This window comes from Acyrthosiphon pisum, chromosome X (genome assembly GCF_005508785.2).
Source record: "Acyrthosiphon pisum isolate AL4f chromosome X, pea_aphid_22Mar2018_4r6ur, whole genome shotgun sequence".
NCBI classification, from domain to species: Eukaryota; Metazoa; Arthropoda; class Insecta; order Hemiptera; family Aphididae; genus Acyrthosiphon; species Acyrthosiphon pisum.
In genome coordinates this window covers 18,894,345-18,921,265 of record NC_042493.1, presented here as the reverse complement: position 1 = coordinate 18,921,265, position 26,921 = coordinate 18,894,345, and the positions used below count along the sequence as shown (strand labels likewise).

At 28.4% G+C, this 26,921-nt stretch overlaps 1 protein-coding gene across 1 annotated transcript in view; it reads right to left on the bottom strand.

Moving 5' to 3' along the window:
* The window catches only part of LOC100161446 (cytosolic carboxypeptidase 6), a 75,619-nt gene extending 56,388 nt beyond the window's left edge, over positions 1-19,231 (bottom strand). Inside the window, exons 1-4 of the mRNA XM_001948312.5 lie at positions 19,213-19,231; positions 17,240-17,356; positions 6,248-6,372; positions 5,663-5,757 (exon numbers count right to left, since the gene is read on the bottom strand). Coding sequence (XP_001948347.4) covers positions 5,663-5,757; positions 6,248-6,372; positions 17,240-17,356; positions 19,213-19,231 — 356 coding nt within the window. The remainder of the gene's footprint in view (positions 1-5,662; positions 5,758-6,247; positions 6,373-17,239; positions 17,357-19,212) is intronic.
* Positions 19,232-26,921: the final 7,690 nt, after the last annotated feature.

Here is a 26,921-nt window from a genome sequence, read left to right as displayed (position 1 = left end):
AATAATAATATTACCAAAAGACTGCAGTCAATTATTCAGTTATAACTTCTAAACTATTAACTAAAATACTACCTTTATAAGACTACCTATAACTATATTATGTACACGTTGAAAGACAGTTGTCTGCAGCTAGCTTATAAATACAATGCGTTTCGAATATTATATTACTGAATTCGGAATGATTCATCCCATAGGCCGCATACAACCCCCCCCCCCCCCAATTTTTTTTTTGGCCCTCCTTATGAGTGCTTATGAGTGCTTATGAGTGTGATTGAAACAAAACAACAATAAGGCAGTGCAGTGGAGTAGCTAGAATTATTAAATGGGGGGGGGGGGGTAAACACCCCCCTTGGCTACCTCACTGAGGTGGCAACTAATAATAATAATATCGTGCATTAGATTAACCAACACAAATGGCTCGATTGATATTGAACAATTTACTTTTGAAAAACAATGCCAATAACCAGAAAATTAGTTACTAAAATTCTAAATTTTAAATATAATATTTAAGAAATCAACACATAATAATTATAAAATAATACTAATCTGTAAAGTAACAACTTGTGTATTATATAATACCAGTTGGTCGTGCGCAGTACTGCGTACAATTACAGAGGCGTGATAAATGATCAAACTAATTAAATAATAAAAATACTATATAAAATTTATTTTTTGTATACACAGAACTTGGTGTATATAACGTTTGGAGTTCAAAGTCCCCAAAGAAAAGCAGTTTTTAATTTACAGTACTTCTTTGTACATAATGTTAGAAGTCGAAAGACAGCCATCTCTTACTTCTCGTTTTTCGTTTTTCATTTCTTTTTTGTTTATTATATTTAAATATTGAATATATGAAAATTAATTTGAAGAAGGATTATTTTCACTGTAATCGTTTTCGGTTGTTATATTAGCAAAAATGTGTTTGTAAGATACGCATCCATTAGAGACGTTGACCAATGGTGAATTTTTGTTTCATTTAAACGTAATTTTTATAACGAACTAGTGCAATTTAACGCAAAGTGATTGAGCGATGTCAGAAGCATAAGCAATAACGCATCGTTTGGTGTGTGGGTTATTGAATATGGTGCAGTATTTGTTAAGTAAAAAGGGTGTTGACATCTGAAATAATATAAATTATAAATTATTATGTTTGTTAAAATTAAATAAAAAATATTTTATTTTTTTTTGCGGCCTGAATACAAAAGGTTGGACTACCCTGACTTATGTCATCACTGGATAATAGAATCAACCGTTTATATGGAATCAACAAATCAAAACCTAAACCAATAAATTCATGTGTCATGTGTGTGATGCTTAATCGATATTTTGTTAGAAACCCTGTCAACTATATAATTGAATCATTTTGTATTGTTTTTATGACTTAAATATGTCAATACCTATAAGTCTATTATAAGAGCATAATAACAAATAACAATATAAAATTGCTATGCAATTTTTGGCTAATATATGAAAAATAAATTTCGCTATGATCTACTAACTATAGATTCTAGTGCAATTATCGATAATTTAATTTATTCATTGCAATAATTTTTCAATAATACCTAATATGTATAATTTTTTTTGTTCCTATTATATTTTCCGTAAATACAGTTGATATTATTTTGTCATTAAGCTAACTCAGAGGGCAACTCGTGTACAGGCGATTCGTACAAAAACTATCGACCTTTTTGACTACAATCGGCAATTACTAATTAGTACTTATAAGTCCAAAATTTCTATGATACATTGATACTTGATTATATAATAATATGTATAAAACATGTACCTTATAATTCAGCACACTGTATATTATCAACTCGTATGACTGTATAAGTAAGTAGTTAATTATTATTATATTAAATTGGAAGCCGTATTATCAGTTTAATTTATAATTAAACTATATAATATAATAGTATAATATATGCATATACCTATTATACCTATGTATATTTGTATGGTTTGTTAATTAATAATTTACAGGGATGCGAATAATTGAAGCGTGGTAGACGAAGCTTCGTCCCCCCAACATCATCGCTCTTACAGTTCCCCCAGCCCTTACACGACTGATACAGGACTCATTCGCTCGTTAAACTCAAAGATCCTCGTATAACGCAACAATGACGCCAATGGCGGTTAAGCCCGAAGCACAGAGGTACTATGTCATGATGATAATAATAATAATAATAATAATAATAATAATAATAATAATAATAATAATAATAATAATAATAATAATAATAATAATAATAATAATAATAATAATAATAATAATAATAATAATAATAAAAATAATAATAATAAAATAATATATATATAATATATATATATATAATAAAATATATATAATAAAATAATAATAATAAAAAATAATAATAATAGTAATAATGATAATAATAAGCATAATATCATATTATTCTCTCGCGAGTTTTAAACTGCAGCGCGCGTCACTAAAAAAATGATTAGAACTTACCGCCGCCGCCGCGCCGTAATCCCACCTGTAAGCTTTACGACGGCTGTTAAGCGATAAACACAGTGTTATAATATTATATATAAAATAGTGCGCCGTAGTATCGAACAAACGGACGTGAAAATTCTAATTGGAATATATATGTGTACGACCCCCACGCGGAAAATTGCTGTATAAATCGTACGCAAAACATAATGTAATAATATATCGTGTAATAGTCGTATAATACCTGTATGTTAGGTATAATATAATAATATCGTACCTCCGCGGATAAATATGTCCATAAATTTTCGACTAAAACGTTAAAACGTGGAACTAATAAAAACTGAGGGTATTATCATAATAATATTATATATACGGACGGGATTTTAGATATAGTTGAACCCCCCTCCACCTCCCCATTCTTCACAACCAGCCACGGTCGTCGCACACGACGTTTATTTCGTTTATTATTATTATTATTATTATTATAACGTGTATACTACAATTGTTGATTTAATCGTGTCTCGTAGGGTGGAAATAAATTAAATTAGAAACTAAAATTACAATCCAAGACAACTAAATTATATTGCAAACGGTGTACGTGTATTATATTATACAGCGTTCCAATAATACAGTTACGGGTTAGAGTTGGGTGACACTAAATATTTGCACGAGACCACTATACAGGGTAATTCAACAAGCATGTGAATTCCCTTTTTCATCGATAATGCAGTAATTCAAAATCTGACTTGTGGAATTTTGAATTTTATACTTAAAGACTATATTTACGATTCTTGAGGCTTTATTAGTTACTACAAAGGGCGTCCCGTGGAGATATGATAATTTATTAAAAGTTCTAAAATTAGAATTTGAATAATTTCGTTAATAGACGAAAAATGGTAAGTGAACATGTTTTGTAAATCACTTTGTATATTGTAAACGTTTGTTTTTAATTTGGACATTTTTTTTTTATTTCATGAAGTTAATGTGGGATTTATAGGTACAGACATTTTTGGAAGATTTAAAATTTGGAAATTCTATAATATAGTTGGTACAAATAAGAGAAAACGGGAATTTTTGCAAAAACTCTATTTTCAACAAAATCAATTTGGTTGTTTTTGTTGTAATTCAAAAATAAATAAAAAAATATTTACCAAAAGTAAAATAGTTTCCGGGAAAAAAATAGTTCTTTAGTATAATACTAAACCTGATATAAATGTATAATATACATTATAATCAAAATTTCGATTTGATCCCATTAGTGAAATTTTAAATTACACCACACACCTACTTTAAAGTTAAAATATGGCATGCGAAAATGTTATGCGACGGCAATAACTTTGGCGATAGCGAATTGGAATCTTTCCAAAATGTACAAATCACAATAATACCATCTTTACGAAAAGAACTTGATTCAAATCATTCCTTAACACAATTTATCGTTACCTTTAGACAGAGTGTCAGACTAACTGTGAATAATATAATATTATATATTATTAAACACGTACATGGTATGGGTGCAACTATGGGACCAAGAGGTCAATGACCCCCTCCCTAGAGCTGCAGACAACATACATTCTTATTTCCATATTTTTTTTTTATCTAATAATTTGATAATTATAATAATTATATAGATAATCAAAAAAGATTTAAAACAATTTAAATCAAAATAATAAAATATAAATTCATGCTTAGTCATTTTTAATAAATAAAGTGTATATAAAAATTGAGTAATGTACCTAAATATAGTAATATTATATACTATAACTATATATTTAAATGGTAACTTAACAATAATATGCGCAAGTGGTGGTTTATGATACTTGTATAATATTTTTTAAATGTATTGCGGGAATGAATGTGATGTTATGAATGTCACTCTGATCTGTTACTGGGAGGTGACGATCACTGCCTATCGTTTTAAATTGATTTAGAAAAAAATATATAGGCTAAGTGTACAGGTACGTTTTGTTATCGGTATTTATATAATGTCTCATCTCTCAGATAAAGGCGATATATTATATATCATATAAAGAACTACCACAATCGATTATTGGTGCTCTGAGGGGGGGGGGGGTGTGTTCGGGCACCTCCTGAAATTTTGAGGTACCTTAAAGTTTGGCCTCTGAGCAGGGGACCATATTTTACATGTTGTTACTAAATAAAATGTAATTTTTCTAAAACATGAGATAAATTGTTATTGTAATATAATAACAATTACCGATACAAAAATTAAAAAAAAATTAAATTTAAAAAGCCTCTGCGATCAACCGATGCACATTTATAGTCATCGATCAATCACAAAATATAACTGTACCAAAGACCTGTATATGTGACGGTGTATGCATATTATAGTATTTTAGGATATACAAATATAATATTATGCATAACGACAACAACAGTGAAAATAATGACATATCGACGTTTTGTGTCCTACTGCACTGAACGCAATTCGCGCGAGTGGCGGTGCATCGTCGTCGATCCATTTCATCGCGACTTTGTTACGATTTTGAGACAGTGTGCAGCGTTTTTTAACGGTGATTATATTATTGATATCTAATATTATTAATACTAAATAATACTTGCACGATCGATCTACAAGATCATTCACAGAGTAACTTCTCACCCCTCTTTTATAATTCATTTATTCAAATTTAAATTTTTAGAAATATTAGTAAACTTGAATTAAGTTAAGTATCATATTCTTAAATGTTCACACTTGGATTTTTTTTATACTATTTAAGGATTATCCCGAAGCAAAACAAGCTTATTTAAAAAAAATATATAAAACATAATATCTAATAGTTGGCTTGGCTTAGTACTGATTATAATCAAAACAAGTTTTTTATGTTTTAATAAATCTATATCTATTAAAATAAGTATAATTATCAGATAACCATGATAGATCCAATTAAAAATTAAAAAAAAAAAATTATATCCTTATTAGTTGACCACAAAAAATTATTGGTTCACATTTGGAAAAAAGAAATTTATATCACTACAAGACATTCCATAAATTGTATACAAATCCTAGTAAGTATAGAAAATATGGTCCTTATACATTATACATTTACAAAAATTAGAATTTAAATACATTTAGTATTGAAGAAAATGAGGGTGAGCTTGGTGAATCACTCTGTCAATATATTCGATCGTAGATATAACGTGCGCACCCCTTGAATAGAGACGCTTGTCGTACATGTTGGTACATACCACGTGTTCCGGCTCGTACTCCTCACTATGGGAGTCATCCCGTTTTTGAATAGGTTGTTTTTATTACTGATGTTGACGATGTTGAATATAACGTTCTGAAAACACGAACGTTAAATCAATTGATTTCCAATGGAATGTAGCCATGGGCGCAACTGGAACCAATTATTTTTCAGGGGTAGTAGCGGTTTGCCCTCATATTTTTACTTAATTAATGTGTGTGGAAATGTCCCCTAAATCCCTCTACAAACTTAATATATATTTTGTAAGTGGCTTATAATAAATATGCATATTATTTACATGCGTATAAACATGTTATATTAATTAACAAATTAAATTTTTAGTTTGATAATAATTTTCTGTCTTTTAAATTATATAATTCCAACACTTTATATTTCTTTAATAAATTGATAAAATGTCGACAAATGTTGAGATTAGTCAAATTTGAGAAACAGTCTATTGCAGCATAAATACTCGTTCTTAGCCAAGTTTCCTCTTTGGAGAACATAATAATATGTCCATGATTTATTTTCCAATATAATATAATTCTATATCTAAGAGGTTAAGCCGCTTATGTGGGTTACGCACTTGATCTTGTCTCGTGTTTTCCACGACGAAATTGAACCACAGTCTATGCCGTGGGTTGCAGGTGTCCGGCCGTATGAACAGATCGTATTCATATTCACACACCAAATCGATCCTCCCCAAATTTCCTGCAACGTATATAAGGCAATATTACATCCAAATGCAATATTACGACTGATGAGTTGACTGCTATAAGTAGGCCGGATTGGACCAGTGAGCTAACGAGAAATTTTCCGTGGGCTTCTTAAAATATGTGCAGGTTAACAAGACAATGATAGTCCAACCTCGCAGTATTTGGGAATTAGTGCATAACTTAAACTACAATAGTTACTGTGACAAAATTATTTTCCCTGAGGATGGGACCCGTTTCACCCAAAATCAACCTTTCCTGTTTAGACCAAAGCCATTTTAGTTGTTTTAAAATTAAGTTGACAATGGATTTTAAATAATATAATATATCATTATATTTTGCTAACATGTTTATGATTTGTATTCATTGCGAAAGTTTTCTAAAAAATGCGTACTTATTCAATTACACATTTTTACAGTTATATCAGAAATTACAAATTATTATTGTCTACTGCAAAATATTTAAAAAAAATTATTATACAATATAATAAATCATCTAATATATATAAAATAATATTTAAAATATTGTGTAATTATTTTTTTTTTTAATAGTTTTTAGTAGACAATAATAATTTATAATTTGTTATATAACTATTTTAATGTTTAATTTAATATGCATTTTTTAAAAACTTTTGTGAAGACAACAACAATTTTAGTAAAAAATAATGGTACCTATATTATATTATTTAAAAACCATAGCCAAATTAAATTTAAAATGACTAAAATGGCTTTAGTCTAAACGGATGAAACGAGAAAGATTGATTTTGGGCGAAACGTGCCGCGCCCTTTCATGTAACTATTGTAACTTGTAATATAGTAGCTAAGTTATTTGTAACTTTGTAGCAAGATTTCTTTTTTGAACTCAAGCTTTATGGTAATGCTTTATATATTTATTTTTCATAGGTACACATTTTGTATTGTGTCTTATATTTTCTTAGACTCGTAAGTCTTTAGTTAATGTGATTATTAATAATTGTAAGTGGCTTGTAATAAATATAAATGAACATAACTAATCAACAAATTGAAATGTTATTTTAACACCTGACTTACGTTTTCTGTCTTTAAATTATATTATATTTCAAGTATATTGTCATACTGCATTGACAACGCCTATTTTCAATATTTAAAATAACAAAATTTGAGTGGAGTTTCAGCATACTTATCCAATATTTTTTCTCATCGTAGAAAACATTTTTCCTGACTTATTTCCAATATATATTTGGGGGACTATGAAAAATGTTTAGGTAAGATTAGCTTCTCAAATACTCCACTCTATCGCACCTATGTGTATACTTGTATTAAAACAATTAGTTGTCCCTTGTCGTCCGTTAATGACGAGAGAATCACGATTATTAGGTACCTAGTACCTGCAAGCGAACACATTTATATAACATATTTCGTATTCACATATATATCTGATTAAAGATAAGTTGGTGAGACGTGGTAAAAAAAATACTTGTATAAGTTATTAGTAATAACTAACAATTTTCACTATCGATTAGATTAGGAGAAAATATGCATTAAATTGAAAACAATTTATTATTTTGCCGATCAAAGACTAAGGCAAAAATGTAGGCTGACTATAGGAATCGTTGGCATTGTTGTTATTGTGCGTATTTCATAATCTCTAAATTTATTTATTAACTTTGTGGCCTGCCAGCATAGGCGCAAATAGCGTTTGAGATTTGGGGGGGGCTAATAGGGCTAATAGGGCCTTACTTTAATAATATTGAATAAGCTTAAAACAAAATGTAGAAAATGTTTGGGAGGGCTATGGACATTCTTGGGGGGGCTTTGCCCCTAAAGCCCCCCCCCCCCCATATTTGCGCATATACCTGCCAGTGACATGTAATTCAAAGAGAAGTAGGTATTCAACATTTCATCACACCAAAATGTTATTGTACCCGAATACCTACAGTGTTCCTCATACTTAATCATGAAACAATATTATACATAGGTATATCCGAAAAACTTTTTAAACTTTTTAGTAGGGATTTTGTCTGTGCAAAATGAATAAATTAATGTGTTTACCAGAATTCCCACACATTAACTAAAATAAGAAAACATACGAAATAAAACTATCGCTACTGTGTAGTAACCATTTAATTTATATTATTCTAAAATGGTATATGCGTTAAAGATTATTTTTATTGTTATAATAATAATTAACACTAATAGCTAATAGTAATAACTCGTTTACTTGTTCATAATACGTTTGCCAAGACAGTAAAGATAACAATGAGGTAACTTATATAAATGCATATATTAAATGTATTATTGTATCAAGCATAACTTTATTTATGTAAAGAATAATATATACATAGACACATAGTACATTATATATTAATGTAAACACGAAGTCTGGGTACATATTATTATATATGTTTTTACCTGTTGCAGCACATAAACATTATTATAGAATCAAACTATTAACTAGGTTAAGCAAACATTGATGTAATACGTAACTGAATTTAGTATTAAGTCTTATAGTCAGTAAGTTTTACTAGACTAAAGACAAAATGTAGAAAAATAAAAACTAAGCAAAAGAAAGTAAACAATTTTATAGTATATCATAGGAATGCTACTATATTGTTTCAATTTTATTATCCTGCTTATTTGTTCACAAAACAAATATTAAAACGCGTAAGTATCTATAGGTACTTTTTGAAATTACGAGATGTGTTCGTTGTATTCACTCTATATGATGCACCTACCTGCCTACAATGTTTATAATAACTCGTTGTACATTTGGCAAGAATATAATTAGACTTCAGAACATTTTATCGATTGTGTATTCACAAGTATAATATTATTCATACTTCCCTTAACAGATATTTGACGGTTTTGTATAATATGCCGTTCGCTAAACTTCAAATAATTACGGTATTTCTAGTATTGTTATACAGTTAGCTAACCTAACCTATATTACACACGATACCGTATAATTTATTAATGTCGCGTTGTTTATTGGTTGAATATTTATATTTCTTATTTATGATTAGTTCACATTAAACGTACATGGTGCACAATATTATGGTGTACAGTAAAAAAAATTGTCTGCTCATTACGAACGGGGAACATATTTAACAACATCCGTTTCACTGATCTAGTACAATTATTAAACTTGGTTGTTTGGACGTTGGGACAATTGGACATAAAAAAACATATTAATAATAAAAATATTAGAAGGTACCAATAGTAAAAATTAAAAAAATTAAAACACAATAAAAAAATATATTTATTATAATATATGTCAAAAACAAATCGATATTAAAATCTTTAAAGAATAATAATTTAAAAAACGTTTTACTGTTAAAATTAATGCACTATAACGTTTTTGCTTCTATCATTGTTCCTATTTGTCGTTACTATACTGTATGAATAACAGTGCGTATTGCGTTTCACAATATTATATTATAACATAATATTAACGGATATTCTTCTATTTGCAATTTGCAATTTGCACTTAGAAGTCAGAATTCTAGGGTTGCCATTTGTTCGAAATTATAATCTAGGACCAGCGTTCGGACTTATCTAGATACATTTATCTAGATGAATATCTAAATAATTATTTGTTCATCTCTTATCTTATCTAGATAAATAGTTACAAGGTATCTAAACGTTCATCTTAGATAATTTTTTTACTAATCTAAATAAATTCATCTAGATACATTTTTTATTGATAAAAATCTCGAAAATGTACAAACACATTTTTAAATATTTATACAGATTCTCAAACAAAGTTTATGGTTCATAAATAATGTATTTATTTTTATTTATATCATTATTATTATTATGTTCATAGTGCCCAACTAAAATATACTTAAACTTAAAAACATTTAAAAAAAAATGTTATCTTTTTTTATCTAGATAAAACAATACTTATCTAACCCGAACACTGTCTAGAACAATATAATGACTCCAATGATATCCCTCCCTCCTAATTAATATTTTCAAGTCACTAAGCTGACCTTTGTAACTTGTTACTTAATAATACACCTTTAGTGTTCCAATTAGTCTACGTCTCGAAGATGTATAAAAATAAACTTATTATTTTATTTCTGATATAGGTAGGTAATAATAAATAGCCGATGTATAGTGAAAATTAAAACATTTTAGAGTTCAATAATTTAGATGGCTAGAAGTAAAAGAAAATTAACAATTTTACAGTATACTATAATATATACTAGATATATACTATATCTTGATTTATTTGTATAGAAAATGTAAAAAAGAAAATAAATATTATTGATGACATAAATAGGTACTACCAAACACCATTCCCTCGAAATTTAGTATTTGTTTCTGATATTTTATTTTTTTGTGGCACATAGATCGCAAAACAGCACAATATATTATCTTGTAAATGCGCATTACAAATTCTTCCAAGGCTATTTTTGTAATTTAAGTGTCAGTTTTAGTGGATATTTATGTCTTTTTAAATGTTTATCTTAAAAGCATTTAAAAAGGTTTTTTTTAAGTTTATATAAATAAACTCCATAGTAATAAAAATTATAATACTTAATTAATTTATCTTTAAAAAAATCACTGCCGGGATTTTGCGTAAGCGCGTTTATGCACGACGAAGTAAATCGAATAATATCTCCGCATGCAAACCACCAATGGACGGATAAAAATATTTAAAGTATCTATTTTTATGTTTGTTTCTCGAAAATCGTTCGTACGGTTCTACACAGTTGATATGTTAATCACTTTATTAAAAAATTAAAGGGTTAGGACACAGAGGTATTCAAATTGTGCGTCCAGGAACAATGGGAGAACTGGGGTGAACTGAACAGTGATTGAACAGGTAAGGTGCCAATGTAATTTCGTACACTCTACGGGAATAATGATCCTGGTCTGTAGAATCAACTAAATTTAATAATTATTATTTTAACTTATAGAAGGTAATATTCTACAGGCTGCATCGAACTTCGTGTTTCACTATTTTAATCTCAAACTTTAAAATGTCTTCAAAAATAATACAATTTCAAGCGTTTTTTTTATAAATTATATTATACTATTATTTAAAATAAACTAAAAAACCTGAGTTCGATGCACCTGTACGAAGTTTTCTTCTTTCAGATAAAAAAAATAGTTTTCAAAATCTGACAATTCTCAAGGCTAGAGTGTTATTCTCCTGAAATAATTTGCTGCTAAATAATACACCCTATAAACTCCCCTTAAATTGGAAACAGGTAGTAGATTAGCGGAAAAGTATTATAATTAAGGTGGAAACTAAAATATTAAATTAAGTTTTCAAATTTGATAGAATTGTGGAAAAATTGAAAAACTAGCACTGGGCCCCTTAAGAATTTGTTTGCATCCAAATGTATTCATAAATTAGCTTTCAGTGTCATATTTACACAGTTTGGATTTGAAGATTTGTACAACTGTTTATTTTTAAATTAATATTAAGATATATAAAATATAAAATATTAAACATGTTAAAAAAAAGTGAAATTATAGTGATTAAACACAGCATGCTAGTTATTTAACACTTCAAAACTAGTGGTTGAATACCTACAAATATTTGTCAAGACAATTTGTATTTAATATAATTCGTGAATAATGAGTAATACCTTTATTAAAAAATAACACAAGTATTAAATATATACATATTATATACTTTTTTATCGACAATCGTTTACAAAATTCAAACAATTCTCATGGTTATAATAGCTCAAAAAGAATCAAAATATTTTAACATTTTTACCACATGTAGAAAATACTAGTATAAACATTTGGTGATTTACGATTATTCGTTTTTAAATTACAATAAAATATCAAACATCGAATTTAGTGGTGAACTGAATATCCATTATCCAATATTCCAATATCGTACATAATATGTATATTGAGCGTTTAAATTTAAAATATTATTTTGAATTTAAACGCTCACAAAAGACTATTGAGGATTTAAGCTCAATTTTTTTTTAAAAATTACATTATTACCAACTTTTTTGGAACTTTGTAATACATTTCCAAGTTTTTTGACTGAGCAAAAATTATTTATTGATAAAAATTTAAAAAAAATTACATAAAAAAATTCATCATAATAAAACATAATAAATATTTTATAAGCGGTTCGGTCCCTCATAAAGTAATTCATAGTACTTCCTTAGACCAACTAGGTCTAAACACATGGAAATTTGATAATTGTAATTTTTAATTATTATCACTTGTTTGTTATCCTGTGTTAACTATCAAACTGTGGTTATTCAGGATGAGTATATGACCATTAAGTTTATTATTGAAAACAACAATTATTTATTCAATTAGGTACCCAATTTTCCCAATTTTAAAGCATTTAAATTACATGTTGTTCAATTACTGGAGGGTGTTCAATAACTGCATCAAAGAACTTGAAACCAAAATTAACCTTAATACCTATGAAAATTTAAATACCATATTTAATCATTATAGCGATTATGAAAATTTGAAGTTTTATTTCTATACCTAAGTACCAAAGTACTAAAGTAATTATTACTATCATCCGTATTGTTGGCGGTTACCGTTGATTAAAATGTCACCAACAATTTGGGAGCCATCAAAATATTGTAAAGACACAAAGGAGCCAGGAGATGAAAAAGTTTGAATACCTCTGGATTAGAGTGTAGGGCGTAGGCACCATTTTCGATACCTACAGAATATTTGTATAATTTTTAAGAAACTATTTTTTGAATACCTAAATAAATAACACATTTATAGAGCATTAAAACACTAGTAAATCCAGTTTAAAAAAAAATATCTGTTTTAGTTAAAAACAAAAGCACATTCTGAATTTCATCTATTTTAAGAGCCATCAATATTGTTGTTTCACATTTTAGTAATTGAAATGTTTCTCGGAAATTTCTCGATAACTTCTCTCGGATAGCATTTATTTACGTTGAGAATTAAATCAAAATGCGTTGGTATACAGTGGCGCATAACACCTAGGTATGAAAATATATATTGTTCAAATTGTTAAACCACCCACCTACCTGTTTAACTATTAATTGCATGATTTTTAATTTTTACCTCTAACAAAGTCATTATAATATATTATACAAGTTACAAAAGAACTTATGGATGTATATTGATTTTACATTAAATATCTTAGAACTTTGTTACATTATCGAACACCCTTTTTTGCAATTTTTTATTTAGACTTGTATAATTAACTATACTGAAAACGATGGCGAAGTCAAAATTTGGTGGTCGAACTTAGTTTCGTAGTTATGGCTTAATGAAGTTCGCTATTTTGCGATTTTTACGCATCACTCTAGTTTACTGTGCCTATTACGATTATTGATAGTTGTTTTTTCAAACGTATGTACTTAGACGATTAAAAATCGATGGTGCAATCAGAATTTGTTAGCCCGTCTTCGTTTGAACAAAGGTGGACAAGTTAATGAAAATAATTAACTCAAGTTAATTTAAGTTAAGAGGACATAAGATCTATAAGTTAAAAGATAATAGTTAACAAATTATAAATTTAACTAGATAAGTTAAAAGTTAATATAGAAAAAATATTAACTTAACTCAGTTTAAAAAAAGTTAATCTATTTTTTTTAAATTAGTATGTAAATCACGTAAAGAGTTAAATATTTAGGCGTTACCCTTGATAGATCACTCAATTTTAAAGAACACTGTGTTGCCTTAAAACGGAAAATATGCGCTAGAAACACTCTATTGCGAAAATTGGTTAGCTCAAAGTGGGGAGTTCATCTCGAAACAGTTAGAATCTCTGCACTAGCTTTATGTTTCTCGGTGGCTGAATATGCATGCCCGGTGTGGGGCGATGATCAACACACACTAAACAAATTGATACTGCTTTAAATGAAACGGTACGCATTATAACAGGATGCTTAAAGCCAACACCAGTAGACAAACTATACGCTCTGGCAGGAATAGCGCCATCACATAATATACTCAGACAAACTGCAAGTGACATAGAACGGACGAAACAAATCACGGATGAAAGGCACCCGATATATAACACACAAGTGGAAGGTTTCCGACTAAAATCAAGAAAGAGCTTTTTCAAATGTACGAAGAAATTAGAAGATGACCCTCAGACATCAAGATTAAAGTTATGGGAGGTAGATAGCAAGCAAAAAGTCGAAGAGAAGTTACCCCCAGGACATAACAATAAATTCATGGTCTGGAGAACCACTAATACACCTTCGCACAAGAGTTGGACGTTCGAGGGAGAATCTAAAAAAATTGGGAATAAGCGATGGGAATGAAGACACGATCTGTGTATGTGGAGAAGCCCAGACAATGTCGCACCTCCTAAACTGCAACAAATGCCCAATCAAATGTAACGTAACAGACTTACAAGACGCAAATAGCGAGGCTATAAAGTTGGCAGAATTTTGGAGCGACAAAATTTAAAAACACAATTCATACGTTACCTTTTAGAAAAACCCACTGTTACCATTAATATAATTACCATATCTATTAAGTACATTATTCCATATTTTATTTTATTTTATGTATACCAGTTGACTTTTTGGGTAATTGATATTATGTTGTGTTATCTATAGTTTATATGTAAGGATGTTTGTACATTTACATTACCTGTAAAATGACCTGTCATAACCCTGACTCGTAAAAAAAAAAAAAAAACATAAAGAGTGAATGTGTCTTTGTAATTTGTAATTTATAAATTATAAAAAACAATTTTATTGAACTTTTATCATAATAATATACATTTTATACCCTTTTACTTTTACTTTACTATTATTTATTAATTTAGGCTATACCTACTCATCTCAAATTAATAATTTAACAAATATATTTTTTTACACGTATAGCAATTGAATGTCATAATACGTGAAGATGAGTGCATAACTTTCATATGTAATAGTAATATTTATGTATAAACGAAAAATGTTAAAATGTTTTTAACTTGATGGATTTTTTGAAAAATTAACTGAGAAAAGCTAAGTTATTTCAACTGTAAATTAAACTAGTTAAGTTCATAAGTTGATTAGAAAATAAACTAACTAGTTAAATTAAAAAGTTAAAAAAAATTAGCTTTTTAACTAAACTTTAACTTTTTAACTAGTTAATGCCCACCTTTGGTTTTGAAGTTATAGGCTAAGGAATAGTTTCGAATTTTGCATTTTTACCCATTCACAAAATCACACCACACTTTTAACTGTCTTTATGTTATACTTATCTATAATATCTATTTTTGCAAATTATTTTTTAGTAGACAACAGGTCCGGTCGAAAATTTCGAGTTCCTGTGGATCCATTGTAACCTTACCAGTTACAGTGTGATTCAAATATGTGAATAGTATATAAATTAGTGACTGGAGATGATACTGTAGAAGCGACAATACTTGTCAACCTATCGGAGAACAAATGCACTTTACCACGACCCTCACGAATTTCAAATTTTTTAGAAGACGTGTTTTAACACTGATTTTTAAACTGTTTGAACCTTTTTACGGAAACCTTTATTTTGAATGTTATAGCCTTCCAATGTTTGCGATTTTACGTTTTTGTTAGCATGAGCGCAACCCTACTTTACTGTCACGCGCAGCGCCCATAACGAATTTTGATTTTTTTTTTACGTATTTTAACAAGTGAATAACGTACATATAATCAATAAGGATAAATATAATACAATCGAAAGCCTGGGTTAAAAAATTTGAAAATTCAAATTCAATTCAGGCTAATGAGGCCAAAACAGTCTAATGAGTATACTGTTAAGGTAACATACAAGTATATTATAGTGGCTCCGGTGTTTATCACTTTATCAGTCCAAACTACGGTTATAGAACAGATTACATATTCTGTTGTCATAATTACTATAGTATTAATATATTTGGATTCACAGTCCGTAAAAATCATAGATACTGAGCGGAGCAATAAATATGTATATGTATTGATTTTACAATGGTGATTGTTTTTTGTGTGTGTGTGTGTGTGTCTGTGACCTGTGTACACGATATGTATTCGAAAAAATACTTCGATTTTCAACTTCAGTACTTTATTGTGGGAAAGTGAATCTAGTTAGTGCATTAGGTAGGTCAACATTCCTAGTAGTTTTCAAAGGCACCAGGAAAAACAAATAATAAATTAACGACAAACGGAGAATTTTACGCAATATTGGTTTTTGGTAAAATCGCGGTTTAGGTTTTTGTTTTAATTCTATTCAAAATATTTTAACTTGTTTTGAGCTGTTTACGTGTTTAAAAAAAGGTAATTTGCCAGCCATAAATTTCAGTAAAGAAATGTGTATATTTGTATATAATGTATATATTTAATTAATAATTATTTAATATTTATTATTTAGTAAAGTGATTTAAAGTTTAATTATTTTAATATTTTATAATTTTGTATAACTATTATATTATTTTTATTTTTTTGTCCTTTTATTCAACTAAAATAATGTTTAGAATAATTAATTATTATTTATTAATAATTATCTTTGCGGAAATCTAATATGTTTTGATATGTTACATAGTTTATTTGTAACATAGGTTTTTGAAAAATATATCGGGTTTTCAAGATTTTTTATATCGGTTCATGGAACTAAAATATCGGATCGGTTATCGGTTTTATATTGGTAATATAAATCGGAATATCAGATTTTGGATAAAAGTGTTATCGGCCCAGCTCTAATTATAATATTATATTCACCTATAACAATTATAATTGTACAATTTTAGTTGGTAATATATTTAGAGGAACCGCAGCTTTGCGTGACCGAGTCGGGTCAACTGGGTTTATAATTCGGATTTGGCGTAGACTTAAGTTGAGGTAAACAAGCATTTCACCATTAATTGTGTTTTCTTGTACTTTGTTAGCTACATCAAATTATGTAGCTTAAATGTAATATTATTATTAATTATCATATTATATTTACCGGTTTCAAACGAAGCATCGAAACACAAATGGCCTTTTTTTGCTTTGCCGCTATGACCAACGGGCCTCATGATTACTCTTGTAACATTTCCTAGTCCGGCTTCACCTTCGTCACTGTCTATTATAATTAAAACGATTAAAACACAATTTAAATACCAACAAATAAATATAGGTTCCTATATACAAGAGTGGAAAATAATCTACAACAATATAATGAGTTTTCTAAATACTATGTTCCATGCAATTACCAACATAATTTTTATAACATTATCATAAAATTCAATAGAGCCGACAGATAAACATAAATATTTTAATTCTTTGTTCAAATACATTATATTATATGAAGTGTTATCAATGATTTTTCTTTATCATTATCAATGAGTTTTTAAATATAATATTTTAATTTTGACAAAAATGTTAGATAAAAAACAAAACATTTTAGGATTATATCTGTTTATGATAATAAAACGTGTAGGTACCTTCAATTAATTGGGAAAAACAAATTACGGAATTATGGAACGGGAATATATATAGCTTAATTAATTAAAAATGTCTTTAGAAATACTCTGTATCAATTCAAATTTAACACTTGCATTATAATGACAAGTTCAATGACGCGGTACACTCAAAACCTACTTTATAGTAGGCTGACTTATCCATTTTTCAAAATAATAAATTCTGAATTAACGATGAATTATTTTACTTTTTTTTGCCAATTTTTTGGGCTCATGGAGTGTTTGGAAGTATTTGAAAAGTCTTTATATCCTATGTTGAAAATTGATGGCAAGCCAGTTATCTAATATTATACTTTGATGTTTTTGTACATACCCTAGCTATTCTACTGTAGTTGAAAAAACAATAAAAAAAACTACTGAGTACCATCGGCAGTACGCTAAAAATGATCGAACAGTGTTAAAGAAATCTCTGATGCGTATTATACAATTTATACGCGTCTGTCTTGTAAAATACTTTTTTTTAAAGTATTCAAGTACGGATTCTTATTTGAAAAATATTTAAGATACGTATTTGAATACTCAGTAAAAAAAATATTTAAATGCAAATATACATATACTTTAAAAAAGTAAATTTAATCAAATTATTTTTTAGCATTTTAGTGTTTTACATTCATTTTATAGATTATTTTAAATTGTATCATTTGGTGTGACTGTAAATTATTACTTATTACTATATACTTTCTTTCTTAAAACATTAGTTAGCTAGGTATAGCTCAAAAAAATATATATTATTATATACCTAGACGGTGGCGTATATCAAAGGTTCGTGATTGTTTTTAATTTAGAATTATAAATTTTTATATTATGTATATCATTATACTTAAAGTCAGTGGCGAGCAGACAAGACCCAAATGGGGCCCAGGCCCCACTTGAAAATGGGGTGGGTGTGGGTGGTATTTTTTGTTAAGAATTTTACAAGTTACTAAAATTAAATTTGTAAATGTTATTTTACTGCGTTCTTTTAGTTTTTGGTGGGTGGTGGGTGTAAAAAAATTAACTTTGCCCCACATGGAAAAAGGGATCTGCACGCCACTGCTTAAAGTGATGCCATTGAGTTTATATGTTCGATTTGAATGTTTGTTTTATCAGTGTTATATTTAAAAATCTTATTTGAGTGGGACTTGAGTGGATAGGAAAAATCAAATTATTAATTATTATTACAGTGGCCCTACTCAACGATGACTCGTGATTCACGAGGTGTATAATTGGAATCTACTGACTACTATACAGCAGAAGCGAGTCCACTTGTTTCTTCTCTTATAATAATTATTGTATTTATAGTGAGTGATTTCGCTATAACTACGATAGTAGTTATAATAGGTAATAATAATAATAATAGTAATTACTAATTATATTTCGGGTTGTACGGTGAGTGATACATTAGTCGGTGTAGTGCATAGTAATATAATGTAATAAAAAATATAAAATAGTGTATAATAGTGTCATTTTGTAGCATTACCAGACTCGTAATCCGCCATTTCGGGTGTTTGCAGACAGGACACCGGCGCGTAACTATGAAGTCCAGATCGCGTACAAACGACTAAAACGAACGTTGTTAGAAATTATTTACGAAAAGGATTGAAAGAAATAATAAATGTATGAGACGTATGCCACTCGTCGTACCTAGCGCGTGTTTGTTGTCATGTTACCCGTCGCCTGACGAATATTCACCTGCGCAAAGGATGCGTCCTGTGTTATAATATTATTGTATATTATGTATTTATGCTAGTGTACATTACTATATATTTGACTACAGGGCTTATTGGTTATGCTTATGACTTATATTATGCCTATACGCAGCACGTAAAGTATTAGGTTTGTGTATTATTATAGTGGTCGTAAAAATAAGTAGGTACAATAGAAGGAGGGTTATATATACTGGAAACCTATATACTTACCGCGTAGTGTAGTTATTGTTTCCATATTTTTCTAATAGTGATTATTAGTTATAATATTAAACATACAAAGTAATTTCTTTTTATCTCTAAACAGACATTTTGGAAAAAAATAGTATCTACCTTAGTATTGAGTATATTGTATTATATTATACTCTTATACGCAATGCTCTTAGATAAATATTATTTTTTCATCGTTATAATATTTTAAAATTTTTCACTTTTTAAATGCCGATATGACGATTTTTGGATTTTATATTTTATATTATTCTGAAAATAATATTTTTCCGGCGGATTTCAATGTGTAAAAATGGTGTACAACTCAGTACAAGATCAGTAAATAACTGCAGGTATTACAATAGTCACAACTTACCTATTATAACTCACGAGTTACAGACTGTATATACTTTTGTATAGGTGTATAGCATTGTAGTTATTATAAGTTATTAATGCTTATATTTTGAAAAATAAATAGAACGTAGGCAAGAATAGAGATTCAATTTTTTATAAAAAATAAAAATACTACTTACTCTAAGCATAGTATTGCATTCAATAAACTGTTAATTAAACTTTAAAAAAAAAGGTTTTTAAGAGAATATATACATATTATAGATAGGCGTATCTAGACATTTGAAATTAAAATGTAGTAGAGGTGCACTAAAATGTCGATACTGATTAATGTTTTTTTTGTGGTCCTCTTACATAATATTATGGTATAAACTAAAAGGTAAGATAAATAAAACATATTGTGGGTTGGGGAGGGGATATAACATATGATCAGTTCCCTCACAGTAACCCACCTAGTTACGACGTAAATATAGAATTAATGTAAGATGTAGTACATTTTCCCGGTCTGAATTTTTATCACAGACCGTCTCTGGGTATAACCTATCTCAAAATCACAGTTATTTTTTTGTAGGAAATAATTGGTCTAGTGGAACATGTAATTTGTTATTTTTAAGTTTAATTTACGCAGACTCGATCTTAAATTTGCTTTAAATTGTAACAATTGAATTATAAAAACGGAAAATCCACTGAAGCAATACATTGGTGGTGAGAATGTGGTATGAACACAAATGCAGAAACATTTAATTCAATTTTTAATTTTTTTTAGGGAGTGGGTGTAAAAATACATCCCTAACATAATTTAGAATTTAGGTTAGTTTAAAATCGAAGCATGTTTACTTTTCCATTAGGTGATGACGGACAAATAAAAAAAAATACTCACACATGTACACATTGTAAAGTCAAAAGATATATTTATCGCTCAGCTCGGAATACAAAAAATTAAATACTAATAAAACTCGATTTAAGTCACATTATGTTTGCGAAGAATAAATTCTCACTTTGTTCCCTTCAGGCGTGTAAAGACAAAAGACTACGCTCGACTAGATTATAGTATAAGGGTGGGTAGGGAGTAAGGACTCTGCAAAATTACGAAATAACAATTTATCATAGTTATATAACATACATCATAATAATATGGTGGACAGCGTATTACCAACAAAATTAAAACTAATTTACGACTAAAATTTACTGCAGGGTTGACCGTTCAAAATATATATAGTACCTATGTATAACTAAACAAATACATAATAGTAATAATAGCACGTAACTTTTAGTGCGGTAAAATAAATGGTATAACTACACTTTATCGAAAACCGTTTTATTTTTGCAATATATTTTTTTTTTTTTTGAAATCTATACTGTCAATGATTCACGAAATGGTAGAACTGCCATCGGTTTTACTGCTTTTGATCCCTCTTCGGAACGCTTATTATTATTTTCCGATGTGCACAAAAACTATCGTTGCCATGATCACTGTTTCAATCGCCAAACAGCACAAACCATGTGCTCGATACGACAATATTATTAACACGCAATATATGGGCCTACTGACCATATTAGACATTATAATATAATGTATATTATACAGAGTGATTCATCAAGCATACTCATTGCTCAGTGCTCACCTATATTTTAGATTTTACAATTTGTGTTTTTTTTATTCGGGCCTGTATACCCACGAAAAAATGTTGAACGTAGTTTTTGAATATTTTTTTATGAGCGTTATCTTAAGATAGCATTTGGAATAAATCCTATTCTTTATTATAGCAGTTCAAAAATATTAAAGACAATTAGCATGAGTATAATTTATGAAATATATAAACTAATAGTGCTAAATCTTCTCCATGATTTGCAGTACCTAGTCCATTTAAGTAGAAATGTTTCACACATATAGGTACATTGAGGCCAATTTGTTAGTTTGAGTTTGTCTGAGAATTTATTGACTTCAGTAAATTTTGAAGCCAGAACTTGTTGTATTACCGTTTAAACTTTAAAGTAATATTATTAAATCAAAATTCAATAAATTATATTATAATTATGTAAATAATTTTCACCAGTATTAAGTTATGATTTAATCATTATATTTTGTTTGTATCTCCACAAGACACTAACTTAAGAGTTGTATTATAATTTCAATAATTTAAAAATATGGTCTTTAAGTGTATTTAAACATTCTAAAAAAACAGATTTCGTATAACTGAATTATTGAAGAAAAAATAGGGTGAGCTTGCTTGGTGAATCATCCTGTATATTATTAAATTACACGCACCCCAACTGTCGTTATATCATATACGAAATAAAACTGGCCGACATAAATATAGACAAACGCGTAGATAATAATATTATGATCAGGACGTTTTTTTAGGTAAAAATGTGAAATAATTTAATATAATCTTAGATTAACTTAAAATTATAACAATTATTATTTTAGAATATAGATGAAAACAATAATCCAGCGTTCAATTCAAAGCGTGACCTATATTATCTTTCTCATTGATAAAAATATATTATATACCTACATATATAGTATTACTGTATTAGTCGGCGTATTACTGAAGAATTTTAATAGGTCATGAAATCAAGAATAAAAATATTTTAGAATCGCTGATATGAGTACAATTTTAAATTTTTAACCAATCTTAAAATTCATTTTCTATAAAAAAAAAACTAGTAATGTTGTGCGGTTTCGACGTGTGATGAAAATAATTAAATTACAACATCACAAAAAAAAAAAACGGCGGAAGAACACGTAAAAAAATAAATTGTGAAAAGCAAGAGGCAGACAACTGATAATATTACATACAATTTAGACTTTATTGTTGTGAACATCTTGTAAAATTAATAAGTGAATCCCAGCTTATGGTGAACGTATGAACATATTAAATTGAAACCTAATAGAAAAGAATCAGCTTAAAACCCTGCAGTTAGGGAACATTTTTAAAATTCAGGTGCTTAAAAAATAATAATTCAAAACAACACAGAAATCATAATAATATTTATAAAAACATAATATTGAAATTCAATCGATAAATGTTATACTATAGGGTTTGAAATTTTAAATTCCTTGTCGTCTCAGTAAGTGCATTGGTTATATTAAATACAATCATGAATCAACTTAACAATGCCTGCAAATAATAAACTGAACCTATATATAGAAATAAAATAGTATAATAGTAACTCAATTTTTTATTCGACCTAAAATTCGTTATGTGTTAAGTTGAATGGTTTACAATAAGACTTGCGTAAACATTCTGGATGCTACGTCCATATTGATAAAATAAAATTGGCCCGCATGACCGGTCTTGGAAAATGATTTTATCTACAAATATAAAAAGAAACCCATTCATGTAAATAATGTGTGCAGATAAATTATACTATGCATAAAAAATTGTGATCATATATTATTTAAAGTATACTTACAGAAATAATATATATTATAGGCTACGTTGCAGTGATATAGATACGTTGCAGTGATAGCTATGTTGCAGTGCAATAGCTACGTTGCAGTGTAATAGCTGCGTTTGCAAAGGAGTAAATTATACAGAGTTATCAGAGTATTTATATTGTAAAAATAAAAATTAAGTAATTAATTTTTTTTGTTTATATTTACGAGATTTTAAGTTTCAAGAATTGGAGTTCATATCGTATATAACGCTATATATGCGTTGCAATGATAGCTACGTTGCAGTGCAATAGCTACGTTGCAGTACAATAGCTATGTTTTCTAACTTATAAGGATTTCAGCAGTTTTTAAGCATAGAAGTTTATACTTTTAATAAATCGAATTTTACTAGAGGCTAAATTTTTTATTTTTATACTACACACTTTATATTAATATCTGGTACTTTAAATACAAATTAGGTACTTACCGTTGGGGATTTACCCCTTCTCCTGCCAGATTGCATACCTACAAAACTATGAAAATGCCAACGAAACATACTACCAGTTCGACTGTTTAAGTCAGTAAGTCAGCAAATTAAATTTTTCATTTCTTTTATGTCGACAATATTAATAACTATCAATGCTTTACGGATGACATTAAAAATATTTAATTAAGTTTAACTTCAAACTGTGACTATAGGCACACGTTTGAAGATTAGATTTTTAATTCTATAACAATAGTTGAATCGAATTCTATGAATTGATTATAAAATGAAAGAAAAACAAATAACGAATCTTTCTACCTAATATATACTTTTTCTAATTTCACGGGTACTGCACTCTCAAGTTCAACATCTCGTATTACGCACAATTATAGTCCCCAGATCTTACCCTATAGTAGTTTCAGACTTGAGGCGATCTCTAAAAATAATGGTGTCGTTGGGCGTAATGAACTGTAACCCGCTTACCCACCCACAACATGATTCCTATAATCCTATATAGATAATATAGTTGATACCAATACCTACCCACATTCGTTTTTGTTTGATACATGTATTGTCATTTAATTCCTACGAGTCTATTTAACTTTTAAGTATGATTGTATGAGGATGTGGACCAAAAAGTGTTGGACTATATGGTCTAATTTCTTCTTTCTACAATTCTTCTAGATTAAAAACCTTCGTGCTTAGAAGTTTAAAACCAGCTATAAAATATGTAACATAGGATAAATACAGAAATTAGATCATTTCGATTGTGGCATTTGATTATAGGTATCAAAAATATTTTTATTGATCTAAGTAAATATAATTACCTCAAACATAAAAAGTCCATTAAATATTTATCTACTGATAATTATAATTACTATTATTATTTACCATTTACTGACCACCCTGTGATTCTAACAACAATTTAATTATTTATCCAATACTAGTGGTTTGAATTTACAAAATAAAACAATTTCAATTTTACTATATCCAAGCTATAGCTTATTTATACCATAAACTATGCACAACCGTTCTATGGTAAGGTGATATTGATACAACAATTAATAGGTAACAGTAATAAATTATATAAATGTGTACTATTTTAACAAAAAAAATATTAATAATAAAATAAATATCTTGAATAAACTGTAAATTGAAAACATAATTTATTATGATATATACTTGATATGGGCTGACTGACCATCTTTGCTTAGAATCGTTTTTCGTATTCAAATTTAATATATTCTAATTCTGATTTTGGAATTTGAAAATCGTTTAAAAGACCATATTTTAAAATAATTAAATTTTATAGAACATTTAAAGAGTGTTCTCAGAATTACCATTTTTTCATATACATTTTTAATAAGATGAGTTTTTTAAAATTTTGAATGAATAGTTTTTTAATTAATTAAACTTTATTTTCTAAGGATAATTATTTATAAATTGGCAATGATGATTTTAAAATTATAATAATTAATATTAATGTATTAATATTTTAAAATGAGTGAAAATTGTGTTAGTAATAATAATATGTATAAATATTCGAAAATTATTTTTCTGCTTCTAATAAATAATTATACCATTGTAGTAATAAGTTATAGTTTACGTGTTATATATTATATAAAATGTATAAAATGATACATTAATACAATATAACTGACCTATAGTACCAAATTATGTTTAATTGTAAAGACTGTTTTAGATTTTTGGAATGTAATTAATGATTTTACATGAAAGCTTATGATTTACAGGTACCTACAGGTAGTATTTAGTTTATCAGAATAGAAAAATAATTTCCAAATATATATCTGTGAGTACATAGGTTATAGGTACACGCGCTACTACATAGTTTTATTTATTTATAACATAATCCTTGGTGAACCGGACAAAATACATTTTATCGACAGTATAAAATATGCTCTCGCTTTATCGTACACAAATTATCGTATTTTTTTATGCCTCAGATAATCTGTTCGGGTCTGATCGGGTTGATCAACTTAATCATCAACAATTTAGTGCAATACATTCGCGGATTAATTGGATTTATCGTACGCAGAATTTCGGTGGGTATGTCTGCCGAATACGTCCGGTTATTAAATTTACACTCGTTTCATAGCTTTAGCTGCACAGCTCGGTGCATCCGCTTTTTTACGGATATCATACATAATATATGTATAACATTAATCGCACATAACTATCGTGTGCGTGATTCGTACTATAAGCTCCTGTGATTTCGATTTGGCTGCTTAAAATCTATGTAATATGTTATCATTTTTATTGAACAGGCCAGGGTTTTCGAAACGTGCAGGGTTAATAATAAATGGCAACTGTGGCTACCACCGCGCATATTATACAAATGGAAAAATAGAATAATATTATTGCACTATAATATTATGTGTGGTTGGTTCTATGATACTATTATAATCTATTCATAATATTTTTTCACAAACCTAAATTTATTCGATACGTTAAAAACTTTTTGAAGTGCAAAACCTTTCCCATTCATCCAGAGGGATGACGACGACGGACAAGAGGGTGGTGGTTTTTAATAAATCGAACATATACTTATACATTTTAATTTTTTTTAACTGTCGTAAAAAGATTTTTTATGAATACTTTGTAACGCAACGTCATGTATTTAGACTCCATACCAATGTAGCCTAAGAAGTAAGAACTACCCCGGTATTGTGTTCGATATGTGCGTGGGTAAACTCGGTAACAATCTCAACGAATTATACCACTCGTCAAAATGCTGTGCCAATTATTATCAATATAATATAGTTTTCGAGGCACCCCTTTTTTCAATTGTATAACGGTTGTCGAGTGCCAAGACGAGCTGCACTGGTTACAATATGTTGTTATTTATTCATACGGCTTGGCCAGCATTGGTACAATATATGACATGTGTGTATACAATTTTTTGGTATTATTGTCCGATCGAGCTCACAGGATCGACGCCCCCTTTGAGCTTATTTTATGTACCTGTATAAATGTTATTTATTATGGGGTGACCTAAGCTCTCGTCGACATGTTGTTTTTTGTATTAATTTTTATCCTTG